The sequence below is a fragment of the Protopterus annectens genome, chromosome 14.part0 (assembly GCF_019279795.1).
Source record: "Protopterus annectens isolate FY-2018-M chromosome 14.part0, PAN1.0, whole genome shotgun sequence".
Classification (NCBI taxonomy): Eukaryota; Metazoa; Chordata; order Ceratodontiformes; family Protopteridae; genus Protopterus; species Protopterus annectens.
The window spans coordinates 369,909,617-369,927,108 of NC_056748.1; the positions used below are offsets into that span (position 1 = coordinate 369,909,617).

At 39.8% G+C, this 17,492-nt stretch overlaps 1 protein-coding gene across 4 annotated transcripts in view; it reads right to left on the reverse strand.

Moving 5' to 3' along the window:
- Positions 1-17,492, reverse strand: part of NDST2 (N-deacetylase and N-sulfotransferase 2) — a 1,311,836-nt gene that overhangs the window by 39,830 nt on the left and 1,254,514 nt on the right. For all 4 annotated transcript variants that reach the window (XM_044056100.1, XM_044056101.1, XM_044056099.1 and 1 more), the window contains 2 exons: positions 17,359-17,468; positions 8,628-8,730 (listed from right to left, as the gene is read on the reverse strand). In XM_044056100.1, coding sequence (XP_043912035.1) covers positions 8,628-8,730; positions 17,359-17,468 — 213 coding nt within the window. The remainder of the gene's footprint in view (positions 1-8,627; positions 8,731-17,358; positions 17,469-17,492) is intronic.

The following is a 17,492-nucleotide window of genomic DNA, read 5'->3' on the forward strand; positions in this document are numbered from 1 at the left end:
TGACTAGAAGATAAGTTACCAAGAGAGCCTAACAAAAGGAACGTTGAGAAACGATTGGTATTATGGAAGTGGAAGCAATCACAAAGCACCAAAATAGTGACAACAGGTGGTAGTACAAGGATCAGTGCTTTCAAGCCAAGAGGCACAAGCCGGAGTTGGTATTCCTCACTATTTGAAATTATTCCTCACTATTTGAAATTCAACTATTTAATCTTAGTCAACAAAGCAAAGAAGTTAAACTGACAACCCCTACACCCAGAACCAGAATTGACTGTATTTACTAAGAAGGCTCGGTAGAGGACTTGACATCAGAATGTTTATAGCACAAAACCTTTTAAGATGTGCACTAATGCTGCAGATAAAGAAGAGGTGAATTATTAAACACAGAAATGCTGATGAAAAGTTGGGGAATTTTTCTACAATGACAGAAATACCATCCAAGGAGCACAGGTTTAGGACATTTACCTGCAGTATCTGCACAAATATTTATAAACATTGACTAGGTTATAAATGATATTTCTAGTGATTATAATGACCTGTCTGTGAAGTGACACTAGACAAAATGGAAACTAGTAGTCATGTTTTCTGGTCTTGACCTCAGTTGCATGGATTTGAGGAAGAGTTGCAGCAAATTGTTGATGAGATGTGGGGGAGAGCATTTAAAGATCACAGCACGGTAATATTTCCTAGATCAAGGTGGGCATCAGGGTTTAAGTGAACATGTTCAGCATCTCTTAGTCTTAACAGTTTTAATGGCTGACACATAACAATGGAAAACAAGGGTTCCACCAAGAGAGAATGAGCTTAGGACATTGCTAACGGATTTAATGGATGAAAAAGATAGAAATATATGTAAAGATTAATGACAGCAATTCTTATACAACTGGTATATGCTGCTGCAATATATAGATTGTTCTGGCAGAGAACTAACTGGGGGGGGTAAATTAGTGAACGGGTTCCATTAAGAGGAACTTGCCTTGCTTCAACTCCTTCCTCGGACAGTCTACTGACATTTATTAATGACATGTCTGTTGCTGCAGTTTATTCCCAGACAAGAAGAATGCATAACTTTAGATATACAGCTGTAACCCTGCTGGATGATTAAAGAATGATGTGTAAGACAAGTGATAGGATGAGCAGATGAATGTTGGTTTTGTTTCTTAAATTTGATTTATTTTTTAACTTGTGTTGGACTGGATGATTCGATATAAAAATGTTTAGTATTACACATGAACAACTGGGTACATTCTTGTAGTTGATAATTTAAAGAAATTTGTTTAAAAATCCTACTTAGCCACAAAGAACCACAAAAATACACAGTTAAGACTTCTTCCCTAACAGGATATTTATGTAATTTTGGAAGCCAGACAATGAGATATTTTAGGTGATGCAGCGGTTAGCATTGTCGCCTCACAGCAAGAGGTTCTCCCATTCGATTCCCGTCTGGAGCACCTTCTGTGTGGAGTCTGCATGTCCTCTCTGTGGTCGAATGATGTTTAAAAACCTGCAGGTAGGTACGTGCGTGAATGGGTGTGCCTTCTTTGAAGGTTGGGCATCGGGCTGGCAATTCGGCACCATAAAAATCGACTGCCAATCACTAGCGGAACAGAATTCCACTGTAGCGACCCCTAACTGGGAAAAGCCTAAAGACATTACTTTTACTATTAGTGCACCAACAAACAAGATGCTGAACATTTGTACATGAAGTTACCAGTGGATATTCCCTCAGAGAATAATCTGAAGGAACACTGCTTCGAATATTGCCCTACCCCTCTGACATCCTTGGGTGACATGGTGCCGGATGATTGATCCTGTGCCCCCCCCCCCCCGTAAACTGCTACTACAGCATTATAACTGTATTTGACCATATGCTTCCTCACTCCTTGGGACAGCTGAAAAATTCAAAGATCTGAGACTTCAGAGATTCATTTTGAATTTCTACACAAGCAGTCCAACTGTGTCATGACTGCATGTGCCACAAATCTGGGGTTCACCCCCAGGCATACCTCTCAACCTGGAAACATCAAAAATCTGGACAAGGCCCATGAAAAATAAGTACAAATCTGTACGCTGATTAACAAAAGATTTGCATACATAATTATGTAACCACACCTGCTCCAGTGGAATTGTAGGATACCAACTTTCAAATGCAAACTGAAGAACACAGTCATTCCAATGTCCATTACCTGGCTATTTTGCCCCATTTACCATAAACACTGATGTGTGCATAACTACTTTACTTCTACATTGATTACTTTGATTTTATTTTTCCATTTTATAGCACAAACACAAACAAAGCAATACTGTACTGTCTCACAATGAAAATAAACTTGGCATTAAAACTTCTCTGCCCTTGAAAATCACATTCATTGAAACCCACACTATAGCCAAAGAAAATGCATCTGGACAGTGGTGGATAAAGATTACCTTTGGGCTGTTTTCAAATCATAGGCCCCTTGCATGCAAAACAAGAAACATACATGTGTTCTTTGATGCATCTGCCTGACTTTATTAAATTATATTCCTTGTATAATACTGTTAGACTTAGAGCGCATTTTAAATTTATTATTTGAACATTTTTCCAGTAGGCAATGAAACAAAATGCATGAACCAATAATGACAAAACTGCCCAATTCAGAACATTTCCATCATAAAAGTCCACTTCTATATATACACACAGACATATTTTATATATATAACAGTAGTGTAAGCCATAGGCATCTTGCACAGCTTCTTGGACTTATTTTCAATTTCAGTTTTTTTTTTTGGGGGGGGGTGACAAAAGGCCAAAAAACACACACACATTTTAAACATTGCTTGTATAATTTTGAAAAGTTGCTAGAATAAAATGTGATGTTACCACCATGCATTTCACTGCTAAGTCTTGAACCCAGGACCCTGTGCATGCCAAATCAACAGTTTTCTGAAAGATAGGATGGAAGACTGAACTTAAATGGCTATCATTTAGTGAATTCAGTTCTCACTTCTCACCATAGCTCTCAACCTCTTAGCACAAGAAACCTGGACAAAGCCAGTAATGGGGAATACAGAATTCAGTTCTCATTTCACCACAGCTCTCAACCTCTTAGCACAAAAAACCTAGACAAAGCCAATAATGGGGAAATACAGCCCCAAAATAGGGACAGATTTCAAATACTGATCTTATAAACTTAGAAAATTGCTAGAATAAAGGTTTTGTGTTACCATTTATTTTCTGAAGAATATGAAGTCTGAAATTCAAATGTCTGTCATTCACAAGTGGTGGTGGCTCCACTGGATTTTTATGCTTCTGTGTAAACCCTTTAACTTGGATCCTGTTCACCATTACAGAATTCAAGTACCTGACCAGAATGGGTCTTGAATGCTACTGTACAGCTACTGTGTAGAACCCGAGGCACAGTGCATAGTCAGCCATAACAAGATAGGGCGAAAAATAAGTAACAAATCTCAATTTTGTTTAGTTTGGAAAGGGGTAGTAGGATACATTCTCAATGTGTGGTTGAAAAGGTAAAAATGCCTTTTTCTACACTTTCATAGAATTGATCTAAAAGGATAGGTGCTAGCTCATCCTTCAGTCTTCTGTACAAATCAGCCAGGATACCATCCAGCCCTGAGGCTTTCCCTACTTTAAGGTTTCACCTCTTCTAGGATGATAGGTCATACCCATGACACCTTCCATCTGTCTCTGAGCATGGGCCACTCTATTTTCTGCTAAAGCTCTCCTGTGTCACATGTAAGAAGTCTGGTGAAGGTTGTATGCACTCTTAAGAAATGTTGTCATGCTGTTATTTATCCCCTGGTTGGATTGGCAGCAGAGGCTATTTTCATCTGTTAGTGCTTGGATATTGTGTACCTGCTTATGTTTGCTAAAGCTGTGCACAAGGAGTTAGTAACTTGATTTGGTCAAGCCAATAAATCAGCTTTAAACTTTCCTACATTTGGTGTTGCAACTGATCTACTATCCATTTTAGTTCCTTTTTTCAGAGCACTAATTTCCCCAATTAATGTTCAGTCTTCACAATCAATTCCCACATATTTTTGCATGATTCATGCAAGAATTCTAAATATTTAATTTTAGCATGTGCCTCTACTTTTCTTTTTCTGGAGTTACCAGCCTTCATAAGATTATATTTAAACTTATCCTATCTAAGCCATAATATGCTTCTAGGATCCTGCAGTTGTCATCAAAATGCTTTAATCCATTGTTTAAAGTACTGCACCTCCTCACTGCCTTTATAGGTTCATAGGTAAGTACTAGGCTATCGGCCCAAGGGCCTACGTAAGCCTAGCCAACAAGGTTCTCTGGCTTACGCCACCCAAGAAAGTTATTTTCCTGTGCCACTGTCGAGCAGAAACACAGAAATGATCCCCGGGGTGTATTTCCTATTTCCCATCCACTCAAGACTTTTCTTGAAGAGTGCTAATGAAGAGCTTTGCTCGACATAGATAGGTAGCCTGTTCCACAGTATGGAAAGTCTCTAGGACAGGAATCTATCCCACCAGCATGTCCTGTTTATTGTGGTGACAAGGTTTAGGTCTCTAGAGCGTGTAGCTCGGAGAGATTTCTTTAGGTGTAGCATGTCCAACAGCTCTGGGTTTGACATAGCGTTATATGTTAGGCAGAGATCACCTCGGAGTAGGCGATATGCTACAGAATAAAGCCGGTGTTTTTTGAGACGGTAAGTGTAGGGCATTTGTTTGAGGCCAGTAATCCTCTTTGTGAGGTACGTCTGTGGCCTTTCCAGCTGCTGCAGATGTCTTGTGAGGTACAATCCAAAAGGGGCGTTGTACTCTATAATGGGACTAATGAGTGTCGAGTAGAGGGAAACAATTACCTCTTTTTTCCTGGATGCGAACCCTTTTATGATGAGGTGTGCCATGTAGAAGAACTTCCTGACTACTGTGGCGATGTGACTATCAAAGGAGAGACTACTGTCCACCTGGGTCCCAAGGTCTCTTATCACACATTCAGTGTTAAGTAGATTGCTGCCTATGTGGTAGTTCACGGGTACAGAGTTTTTACCAAAGGGGATGACAATGCACTTTTTGGCATTGAGTTTGAGGCCATGGCTCTGACACATCTGTCTCAATGAGGCCCTTCTGTAGGATGTCCACATCATTTGAGGACTTGACTATGGCTCCTAGTTTGCAGTCATCTCTGACCTTTGTTAGCCAGAGGCCTTCTGTGTTAGCCTGTACTTCAGCGAAGTAGATACCAAACCGGAGAAGTCCCAGGACTGAACCCTGTGGTACTCCACTTGTCACTTGTTTGAGGTCAGATTTGGATTCTACAACTTTTACAGTGTGGGTTCTGTCAGTGAGCCAGTTGGCAACCCATCTTGTGATGTAGGGATTTATACCAATTTAGTGAGTTTAGCTATAATTCCGTAATGGGGGATGGTGTCGAAAGCCTTGGCAAGGTCAAAATAGGCTGTGTGAACCACCTTACCCTCATCTACGGCTTTGGTGACTGCCTCAAAGAAGTCAATCAGGTTCAGAAGGCATGATCTGCCTTTCACAAACCCGAACTGGGTGGGATCCAGAGTTTGGAGGTTACCAATGTCTTTGTTTACGAGTTCCATGATGATATGTTCCCTGGCTCGTCAGGCTAATAGGTAGATAGTTCCCAGGATCAGTGGTGGCTCCCCCTTTGTGGAGTGGGATAACTGTTGCTGTGCACCATTCAGTGGGCACAAAGCCTGATGCAAGGCTATTATTGAACATGGTGCTTAAGAGGGGAGCCAGTTTGTTCTGAAGTTAAATGTAAAATGCAGCCTGGGATGTTGTCTGGTCCCATGGATGCTGTGTTTTTGGCTTTAGAGACTGCAGCTTTTACCTGCATAGTTGTGATTACAGGGACTCTGCATTCTTCCTGTATAGATATGGGCCCTTTAGGGGGTGAGGGGGGGGTAAAGTTAGCACTAAACCTATCTGCCAGGATGTTGGCAATATCAGTTGGTTCTGTAGCTTTTATGCCGTTGTGCTGTAACTCAGAGCAGATCTGGGTGTTGTCATCGAGATTCTTGACATAGCTATAGAATGCTTTGTGGTTGTCATTAGAATTAGTGGCAATTTTGTTTTCGTAGCTAGCTTTGGAGGATCTTATAAGGGATCTCAGCTTCTTACTGAGGCTGACCAGGGAGCTCCTCCACTCATGGGATTTTACTCTCTTTTTAACTATCAGTGGATCAATCCCAGTTATCAGCAATAGTTATATAGTCAGCATTTAGAGGTGTGCTGTTAGAGAACAATGCTATGATCAGATAATGCTTTAGGCCCAAGTACTACTGATTTCAATCTTTCCAAAAAATGCCGGCTCTAGAAAATAGTTTAGTCTTCTAGCCATGCCATTCTGCTCTGCAAAAAAAGTATAATCTAGTTTTGTGGGGTTAAGAGACCTCCAGATATCAATGAAAAGAATCCTTTCACACAACGTTTATGGTCTCTGCATGTTCCTCATCACAACCTCTCAGTGCAATACAGGTTATCTGGAAATCTTGAAAGGTTGTACTGTCCACCTTATTTTGCCCATAGAAGGTGGCAATCTACAATGGGTCTAGTACAGCACTGACCCTTACTACTGCTCATCTGCTTTCCTTATCTGCCTTTGAACCTACGAAGTTGTGCTGCACAGTGTTTTAACCAGGAATAACACTCCATTAGAAGATTATAGACTGGATGTAGCACAAATCATTCCCACCAAGTGTGCAGATGATGCGCGCACGTGCGTACACACACACACACACACACACGTCATTCAGAAGCACACACACATCAGTCATTCAGAAGCAGCAGTCTGTCGCAGTTTCCTACCTGAAGCAGCTCGTTTCTTGAAGTTAGCTTCCTACCTGAAGCAGCCCATACCATAATGCAAGTCCTTCCATCTCTGCTCACACAAGCTCTTCACAGCCACAGACACCAGACGCTTCCCGCTCGCAGATCCATTCAAGCAGCCAGCCGGAAATGAGCCCTTGAGGTCAATTCTGACAGGCTGACTGAGCTGACGTCAATGCGCACGTGATGACATCAGCTCAAAACTGCGGGAAATAAAAATTTAAAAATAAAAGTTGGGAAAAATCGGAAATGAAGGGGTGCCACTCGGGAATCGTGGCACCCCATTATTTCAGCCCAAATCTTGGTAAAAAACGAGTAATTCAGTATGGTTGGGAGGTATGCCCCCAGATTCTTTACAGATACTGGTGCACTTAACAGAGACTCTAAGCCCTGCCTGGTTCTTTGGCTATCAGGGAGTTGAGAGTCCAGTTGAAAAGAAGCTGCTAAGACAGTGTCCTCAAACATTCTGAAAAAACAGAGAGACCACTATAGGTTTTGGTTTCTTCAGACTCAGGAGATGAAGTATCTCATTTTACTAACTCATTTGGTTCCAAGACACTGACACTAAACAGTCAAAGCTGTGCCAACAACATTACTGCTCTTGGCATTAAACAGATGACCCAGATCAACATCAGGAAGTTACTTGGAACTGAGGTTGACACTAAGCCCCTCAAATGCTAAAAAAGCAGACATATGAAACAGTACTGGCACAGAAGTCAGCCTAAGACTCTAAGCTGCAGAAACAGAGGCTGAAAGGGAGCTTGATACCACAGAAATCTGCAGCCAGTGTACACTGTGTCGACAGCAGTGTCACTGTGGGAGGAATCAAAAGAACTTGGTCCAGAAAACATCATGACCACAGTCAACATCAACACACTAAATGTATCGGGGGGAGGAGATGTTCTAATTCTAAACCTTGAGAAAGACAGAAAAATGGACTGGCCTAACCAGAACCAGAAGTAGAACAATAGAGATGGATGATAAATGCAGCTTGAAGGCAAAAAATCCTCTTAATTGGGAACTTCCTGTCCTGAAAAAGAATTTAAAAAAAAAAAAAAACTGATGCCACTTTTCTGTTCGAACTCAATGAGCAACAGAATTTGGAAGAACTACCAAACAGTTCAGCTCTTTGAGTAAAGAGTAGGAGGCAAATCCAGCAAAGTTTCAAGTGCTGAGTGGACACATACCTACATCCTGAAGGTTTGACGAAGATGGACTGAATCTTCTCAGTTTAACATTTACACAAATTACTCCTCGGCATATTCTGTACTCTATTCACATTTCCCATGCAAACTTCTCACCCACCTTACCTTTACTTTTCTGTCAGTCGGCACCTTTGCTACTACTGAGCTGCTCATCAACCCATTCTGTAACAATACTATAAAGGATGGCCCATAATCCTAGCTAATAAAGCTGACAACTCATCTCACTGTGCCAACATAAGCAAGGCTCTAACTTGCCCATGATCACAGCCAACAGTCGGCAGGCTTGAGGGCGATCCAAATCACATCAGCCTCAAAAAACATAAATTATCTACAAACTGCAACAGAGCTTCAAAATTTTCTCTAAAACTATGAAAAAAGGTTGGCTTTATACAAATTAACAATATCAAAACAATCTACAAATAAATTTTAGCAGAAATACTACACAGAGAATCAACAGAGATCAGGTGTTTTTGCATTTACTCAGTTCTATGGGAAAAAGAGTTCCAAAACAGAAGATTTTCATGACAAGACAGTAAGTAGTTCTGTTTTCAACCAAACACTAATTTAAAACATCTCACTGTTACTCACCGATGAATCCATTTCTTCATACTTTCTGCCCTTGCTTTTCCCCAAACATTTCTGTTTCCCAGGCTCCAGTACCTGGCACCAGAATCCTTTGGTTTCATCCAACCTATAGTGAGAAATGGATAGTGATGTACAATGTAAAAGCAGCAACACTGCATAAAAATGACAAATGAGCAAATGCACCCAAAACTGAAAGGCCATAAAATGTTCCATATATTTTAAAACAATGCACTGGGCCACCAGTGAAGTTAATAAGGTTACCTATTTGATACACTTTTATTGCTTGGATGTGTGCTATACGGATACTAAAATGAAACCGTTTGCTTTACAGTTGCTGCACATGAAATGACTTATTTAGGTTACCTGTAACTACTACGGTTACTGCACCCAGATCCACTGGGTTAAACTATCTTGTTGCTCGTTTTTACTAGTTAGGAAGACAGCACATAGGCTAAAGCTATTTGATTTAAATTTGCTTCTCGTTACCGATTACCTTGCTGATCCAAAATACGTCTGTCACTCTTGCATGTTTTTTTCCCCACTTGTGAATACGACAGTAGTAACAACTCATATTCTTTTATCCTTAGGTCATATTCCATATAATCACTTTTTCCTAGTCCAGTAAACTGTTCTCTTCTTATACAATCACCAAGTTACTAACCTTTTCTATTATATCATTTCATCTGCGCTGGCCAGTAAGGAAACCTAGTCAGCAATTTCCCCTTCTGTAGTTAGTCTGATAGCATTAGGTATTTTGAGACAGTGCAGTAACTGCTTCATGCTTACCAAAAACTCTTTATTGCTACCTCACAATGATTCAATATGCGAGAGGTGTTAAGCATTTACTTTGCTGAAGGTACCTTCTCACCTCAAAACACATACGGGAAGCAGAACAGACATGCAAACACAGCACAGAGCACTTCCACTAAACTAATAACTAAATACAATTATGACCTGATAGAGGTCCATGTGAGGGTGAATGACTGTAGTCGCTTTACCAGAGGGACATGCCGAAAGATATGATTGGGCTTGCTATTGAGGCAGGAAAAACAGGTGGCCCTGAGTTGTACTTTGCCTTCACCCAGAACAATTCTGAGATTCAAAGATGAGATAATTGGCTTTAATAATTAGATATGTAGCTGTTATCATGTTAGGGGGATCCAGTATGCGTCAGCTTCGGAGGAGATGCATGACTAGCTTTCCAGGGATGTCCGCATCTCTTATTAATCTTTTCACATTCTGGTTAAAGGAAGTGCCCATCTGATGGTCAGTTCAACCTAGTAAAATCTAATATGACTCTACTCAGTGCCAGGAGTCTTAACAAAAAATGTCTGAACTTGAAGCTCTCTTGCAACTTGAACAAATTCATGTATGTGCAGTCACACAGATAGTTTCAGAGTAATGAATGCACTTCCTCTATTCCTGGGTATAGTACATATCACATTTTTTGACCTACTGGCAGTTGTGGGTTAATATCAGTATTATTAAGGATATCATCACCTCATGATAGATTCCTTAGACACCACATTTGACCTCCTAGATATCCAAATCACCATAAATAAGACTAATTACTTCATAACTAGCTATAGAACACCATCTGTACTCTCTTTTGAGCATGACAGCTGTCTTAAAGGCATTAGGTTAAATCCCCATTAAATCTAATACCTTCTACTATATCCCTCAATAAACTGTCTGATCTACACTGTCAATGGTTGGCATGCCCAGTAATTCCTTGACATTATAAATGGTAACAGTTTTTTTTTACAAATTGTTAACCAACTTACTACAGGCCCAATATCCTTGACCTAGGCCTCACAAATATGACCACTTCTTGCACATCTTATGTATCATACTGTCTTGTTAAAACAGACAATAAATCAATGCCTTCTCCTTTAAAATGGGTGGTACTTCCCCTGTAAATACCTCTGTGTTTAAGGACTTCTCAAAAGCGCACCTCCTTCGGTCACTTGATGACCTAAATAAATTCTGCTGTAATCCTCCTGGAATGAATGCCATTGCTAAAACTACTACCGATTTCTCTGACGTATGTCCCCTATTAAACAGATGTATTGATAAGGCAGTCCCTATCTGCACCAAAAAAAAATAATGAGAAATTTAAAAACAAACTCTTATGGCGGAGTATCCCTATAAATTATATAGGAAGATAAAAAATATACTTAATTCATTCTTTCCTTATTTATTTCTTCATTGAAATTGCTTAATTCTTATGACAGGCATCATGGTACCTATCTTAAAAGAACAATTTACTAGTAAAGAGTTGAAAAGAGAAACATTAGGAAGTTCAAAGCTGAGTATGACCTTAATACAGACACACATGAAAACTAATTACAAATCCTTCTTTAATTATGTCAGGAAGTTACTATTTATCAGCCAATAATGTTAGGAGCTAATCCATGATAGTACTACACATGACTGAAACACAAAACAGCTAACATCCCAGGTAACAAAGTTAGTGCAAATTTTACTCCACCCATAATTATAGCTATTCCATTCGTTCCACAATTTAATTACTATGGACCAAGTTATCTCAGCTCTCTAAAAAGCAAAGAACCCTTCATCCATGGGCCCTAACAATATACCAGATCACCTGATTATTAATGCCAAATATGGCCAATCTGAACCCCCAAATTAATTTCTTCAGGCTAAGCCTCTTCACTTGTTGCATTCCAGAAGTCTGGAAAACAGCCACTGTAATGCCATTACACAAGGGTGGCCTAACCACATACACTGGTAACTACAGATATAAGTCTCACTAGCCTCATATATAAGGTTATGGAGCAGATTATCTCAGACCTCATTAATGTGGACTTTGAAAAACTGTTAACCCTGGTCCCTCATCAGTTCAGCATTGTCAAAGGGAGGCCCTGCCTCTTTAACCTCATTATTTGTTTTTTTGAAAAAGTCACCAAAGTGGTATATAATGGTCATGCAATACATAGAGCACATCTGGACCTCACCAAGGCCTTTGACACTATTCCTCATGGACGCATTACTGACAGACTTGTAAATCTGAATACAAATCATTATGTTGTGTGGTCGGTAACTGGCCATCTGACAGAACCATGCAAGTTGCAGGTATTACTTCTAAAAGCAAAGATGTCACCACTGGTGTACTGCAGGGCTTAGTGTTGAGCCCTCTTCTATTTGGCATCTATTTCTCAAATCTTCAGGTAAACTTTCCTGAATGTGTGGTTAATCTAAGTCTGCAGACCACTACAAATTGGGTGTTGTTATTCAGTCTTTCACTGATTCACAATTGCTCTAACATGGGTTAAACCATGTTAACAATGGTCTCAAATTGTTTTCCTTCTCCTCACTGTAGTGCAATCTCAGAGTTGGTGCAAATAACTTGCAGGGGGTGTGGGGGATGCAGGGGGGCTTGCCCCCCTCTGCAAAAACATAAAAAAGGTAGATTGTGTTTTTTTTTTGATGCTTGAGTTTTCAAAAACTCAATCATATGGTATCTCTGATATTATTTTTGTGTTTCCAAAAAGCCGATCATCTGATATAGACCCGTCTAAACATATCATTCATTTTGACAGACCTCAGATATTCTTAAATAAAAAGATCAGCGGCCTCAAAAATCCTAGTTACTGGGACAGTGTGGCAGTCTTTTTCTCTGTTCTCAGTCTATTATTCACTCATCTGTGTCTAGCCTTTCAAGTCATGAAAGCTCCAACCCTCTTTGATCTCCTGTTTCTTCACAGATCAAATGGTACCACAAATACTCAGTTAAAGGAATGAAACCTTCATTGACAGATGAAGACAGACGTTTATCCCCTCACCTCTGGAACAAACTTCCACTACGTCAAACCTTCAAGATAAACCTAAATAAAGTGATGGGCAGCCTCAAATTCTCCCCCTGGTCTGTTTTATTTTACCCTCCTTGAGGCTCGAGAGAACTTCTGAATAGGGGTGTTTGGCTAGGTTTGTAATGATTTGTAGACTGATAGTCTAGTATTTGCCTATGACCCTAAAACATTCCTAACACAGTAAGCTGCATCAGGCTTTAGCTATTTCTGTATTAAATGACCAACAGTGTTTATTGTGGCAGGTAAACAGCAAAAAGACAATATCTTAAGGTTTACATTGTTTTCCAAATGTAGAGTACATGATAATGTGGTAATGCAGACAGCAGCTTCACTCAAGACTGGCATGAATCAGAACTCTTCTACACGAGAACAACTGCTTTACTACAGCTGCCCATCCACTACAGCACATATAGTGTGAGGCCTACCATATTGGATATTTAATATAAAACAAACAGTATAGTAAAGCTTTATGGCAGCCATCGTCACCCTTACAGCTGTCCTATCACAGTAACGTAGCATGTTTACTATTGCGCTGAGCAACTTCCAAATTTAACATCACACAAAAAAACATATATTCTCTAACAATGTGTGGCAGGGTACTCTGAATAATACAAGTCTTACTGTAGGAAAACAATGCAGCACTTAAATTATTCTTTTCTGAAGTCTGAAAAATATGTCCTTGTGCTAATCTAACTAACTTGCCCTTGGATTTAGAGTGCTGAAATAAAACACCTCAGTTCTTTTTTTTCCCCCTACATGATTTTTGCCTCCCCTACAAATGCCAATCAATGGGCCTCTCCAACTGTATGTAAGTCCATTCATACCCTAGTGTTGGGGATCTGCCCAAATCTACTAGGGTAACAGCTGTCGGGTGGGGGTAGGGCGATTCAAGCATCCATGAGGCTTATGCCTTTGACTGCATCACGGCAATAAGGACATTTTTACCTATTTATCTAACCTTGCCACTGGGTGGATTGGGGAGTGGTAGAGTGACCCTCCAACACAAGGGCCACAAAATTTTTTCCCTACCCAAGTACATGCTCCTGTACATTTGATCAGTGAAGGCTATCAACCACTAGTGGCTTGGTGTACCACATGCCTGCTCCTTCCCTTGAAGAACTGCTACAATCCATGACTTGGTCCATCTCATTTCTCAGGATGGGCACTCCCATCCTACCTACCAGATCTATCACTTTCCCAAGCTACTAACTGAACTCATGTCACTTGGTTGGTAGTCAGGGCTTTATCACTCTATGCTACTGCAGCTGGTTAAATACAACACCTTGTGCTTTAACTGTTGAAACCATATCTTTTAATGGTCACAACCACATTTTTCAAAGAAGTGCCGACAAAGCATGAAAAACACACAAAAATTAGTCTTTATACATCTCACTCTGGACAACTAAGATTTTCAAGAGGTTACCATTTTCAGTTACAATTTCTTCCTCTAACACTGTGTGCTCTACTTGTCAGGTTAACGTCAAAATTTAACTTAACATTTTTATTACGTTATTCCTGAGGCAATGACCAAGTTTCGGGTCTACTATTCTTCAGTCCTAAAGGCCCTTCAGTCATCACAGAGCAAGACGGTACACTTCCCCCTGCTTGCCCTCAGCTTTACAAGTACAGCATTTCTTACCACTACCAGATATGCAATGTCAGTTTACAATGCAGAAGTGTGTTGATTTAATTTAAGTATGCAGCAACTCAGGTTACACATGGAACAGTCATGTTCCCCCATCTAGTCAAAAACTGCCAAAAGACAGTGGCTAAATCAAAAGGACTTGAAGCACGTCTCCCTTACAAAACACTTGATCTATCCTTGGGGACATGGCATGCTTCAATACTGGTCTTCCTTTACAGATGTACAATACATAGGATATCCATGAAGCTACAAGTGGTATAACATTCAGGGAAAATAATTTTTTTTGGGTCCTCTATCCTGAACTGATGATATCCTCCCATTTTTCTAATGGTCCGTTCATTCTCCTCTCCCTTTCTTCCCAAGTATGGACAAGATTCCAACCAAATCCTGTTGTGATCCCAAAGGCGGGTGATCTCAGCAGTCTACTACCCCAAATACTGCCATTCCCTTTTTAACAAGGGTAAGAGCCAGAAAGCTGACATCAAACAAGTGACCAGGGGTGAAGTACATGGGAAGATGGAGCAGCTACGACATGACATGCATCTCTATCCATAATACCATCTCATTTATGTCGCCTTCACCAACTAATCCGAACTATACTTGCCAGAAGACAAGGAGACACACCTTGGCCTCCACCAGGATGTGCATTCAATGCAAACACAACCCATAGTTCCTTCCCCTTCAGATGGATCAGCTGATATAAGCCGCTACTCATCTCCACACCCCTGCCAAGCTTCACCAGTGCCTGAGGTTCTTAAACTCTGGTCATTTAGGTCACAGTCAGGGCTCCATCCCTCTATGCCACAGAGTTGGGCCAACACCCACGGAAAAAAGTTAAATGATTCATGCAGGCTGGATGTGTCTGCAGCTGCTGTGGACAGAATCCTTATGGAGCATCTTATTTTTTTTCTTTTTTTATAAAAACTTTACTAAATCACATTTTAATTAGTAACACAAGTATACATAAATAGAAACGAAAACAAACTGTACTAACAGATTCCACAGTTGTTGTCAAACAGTACTTTTTTTAAAGACTTTTCAAGTCTTTCTAAAGATCCCACCTCATTTACAATATTCAATACTTCAATTACATTTGGTTTAGATTTTGATTTCCATTTTCTAGTAATTGCTTTTTTGCAGTCAATAAAAATTACACCGAGTAAGACTTCACTATGTAAAAGCAATTCAGATCCTACATTCTAGTTCAAAAGAATAATTTCCTTAGTTACAATCGTTAGTTCCCACAACAAATCTTTTAAACTGCTATGTACACCATTTTTAAAATGTTCCATCTAATTACATTTCCAAAAAAAAAAAAGGTAATCATCTCTGTCTTCCCCATTGCACTCCAGCATTTGCTCTCTTTCAGAGGAAAAATTCTGTGAAATCTGCTTGGAGGATAAAAACATACCTGTAAAAACAACTTAATTAAAAAAATCCTAAGCCAGTTGGACTTTTTGTTGAAAACTTGGGAACCCTACACATTTCTTCCCATTGTTTCTTTGTAAATTGTCCAGCCATTCTCTTTTTCCCAATCTTCTGTCACCTTCTCTGACTCATAGCCAAGTAATATTTTACACACCCTAATAATTATTGTTTTTTGACACCAGCTTCTGTCCTAGACTCAACTATAAACTCTACCAAAGCTGTTTTTTTGGTCTTTCACTTGGCACCCCTATCCCTTTCTCTTTGTTTATACTGTTGCTGTCAATCCTTAATAGGGAAGCAGTTCTAACCTGCAGTCCAAATTTCTGCTTAGCCTCATCCCATTCTACTACTGTTCACTCTCATGTTATCTGCCCCCAGTATCTTGGTTCCTTTGCTAATTTTCTCCAGTAAATTTCAAGTCTCGTCATACACATAAAGGGGGAACAACCCCCCCCCCCCACACACACACACACATGGAGGTGTTAGGGAGGCTTGCCCTACTGGAAAAAAAAAACACTTTTTTATGAGTTTCATCACCTTGCTTCATGTGGCTGAAGCTTAAGAAAAATTACCCTTCACAAAATAGGGAAGCTTCTCTTCCAATGATGCCCTCCAGCAAAATGACCAGAATTCACCAGGCAAACACCAACATTGCATGCACTGAGCAACAGAGGCTGGTGTCGGTGTCACACAGTAATAATGCACGGAACAGGCTACTTGTGATTTGTTACTAAGTCAGAAGGAGCCCACCTTAAGTGTTCTGAACGAGGGTGACATTTTTTTTTTTACTTTAAAAATGACTTTTTTATAATGTTTAAAACAAAATAAATGATACATGAAAAGGGGTTACCTTCCTGCTGCAGTAAGACTGACACTAGCATCAAAAACACAACATTTTACTGACATGACATATGCCCTGGTGTAACACCATCTATGAAGCTACAAGGAGCAATCTGAAGAACCATATTCTAAACTCAATAACCATAGCTGAAAGTTCATAATATCGAGGGAACCTATACGCTGACTACACTATTCAAAACCACGTTCAGTAGTAGAAAATGAATGCTCAAATCTGGTCTCCTTACATAAGTAAGTAAGGTATACAAAGCAAATTCACTGGAAATACACAAAAAGGATTTGAACCTTACAATAAAATTCAAACAAAAAAGAAAAACAAATTCAGCCTATTTTGCACAAGGCACAGAAATAAGGGGGGTGATTTTTGGTTAATAATGCACCTCACAACATCTTTCCTTACTGCAAGTCTGTAATTCAGGAATGTAAAAGCTAATTAATTTGCTTGAGAACAAGCAAGTCTAGAATGTGCTAGCAAGTAAGAAGCAGAGATGATCATGAAATACTGGTTCAACAAAACAGTGGTGAAAATGTGAAACAAACTACAGTTTGAAATGAGGTATGAAGCTTCCCTGAACTCCTTCAGAAAGAACATGGTTTGGGGGTACTTAAACATTTACATAATCTGCCAGGATATGGATGAAATTCCTTCTCTTGAATATGAAATCAAATGAGATAAGGTGTTGTGAAGACATCAAGATTTGTGTACAGAGGAGCAGAGCAAACAGAACTGTATGGAAAGTCTATGAATGACAGCAAAACAAAATGTATGTATGTATACTTTTGCAGTAAGTAAATATGGGAGAAAGGCGGTTGATGACAACAGTGGCTGGCACAACAACTTCAAAATATGAGTCTCAACACAATTATTTAGCACCCATCAGCAAACTGTAAACTCAACAAATTCATCCTGGAAAAAAAATGTTTCACTAATTGAAAAATATGTAGCTTGAATTTACAAAACAAGACGTACTTCAAGACCTGTGAATAGTTCAAGAATGGAGTGACCCCTAGGAATTTCTGGATAGTCTCCATTACACCCACTGGACTGTTTCGCAGCTGTAGGCCATCCACAATCAGAATCTGTAGAAAGAAAATAACACATTT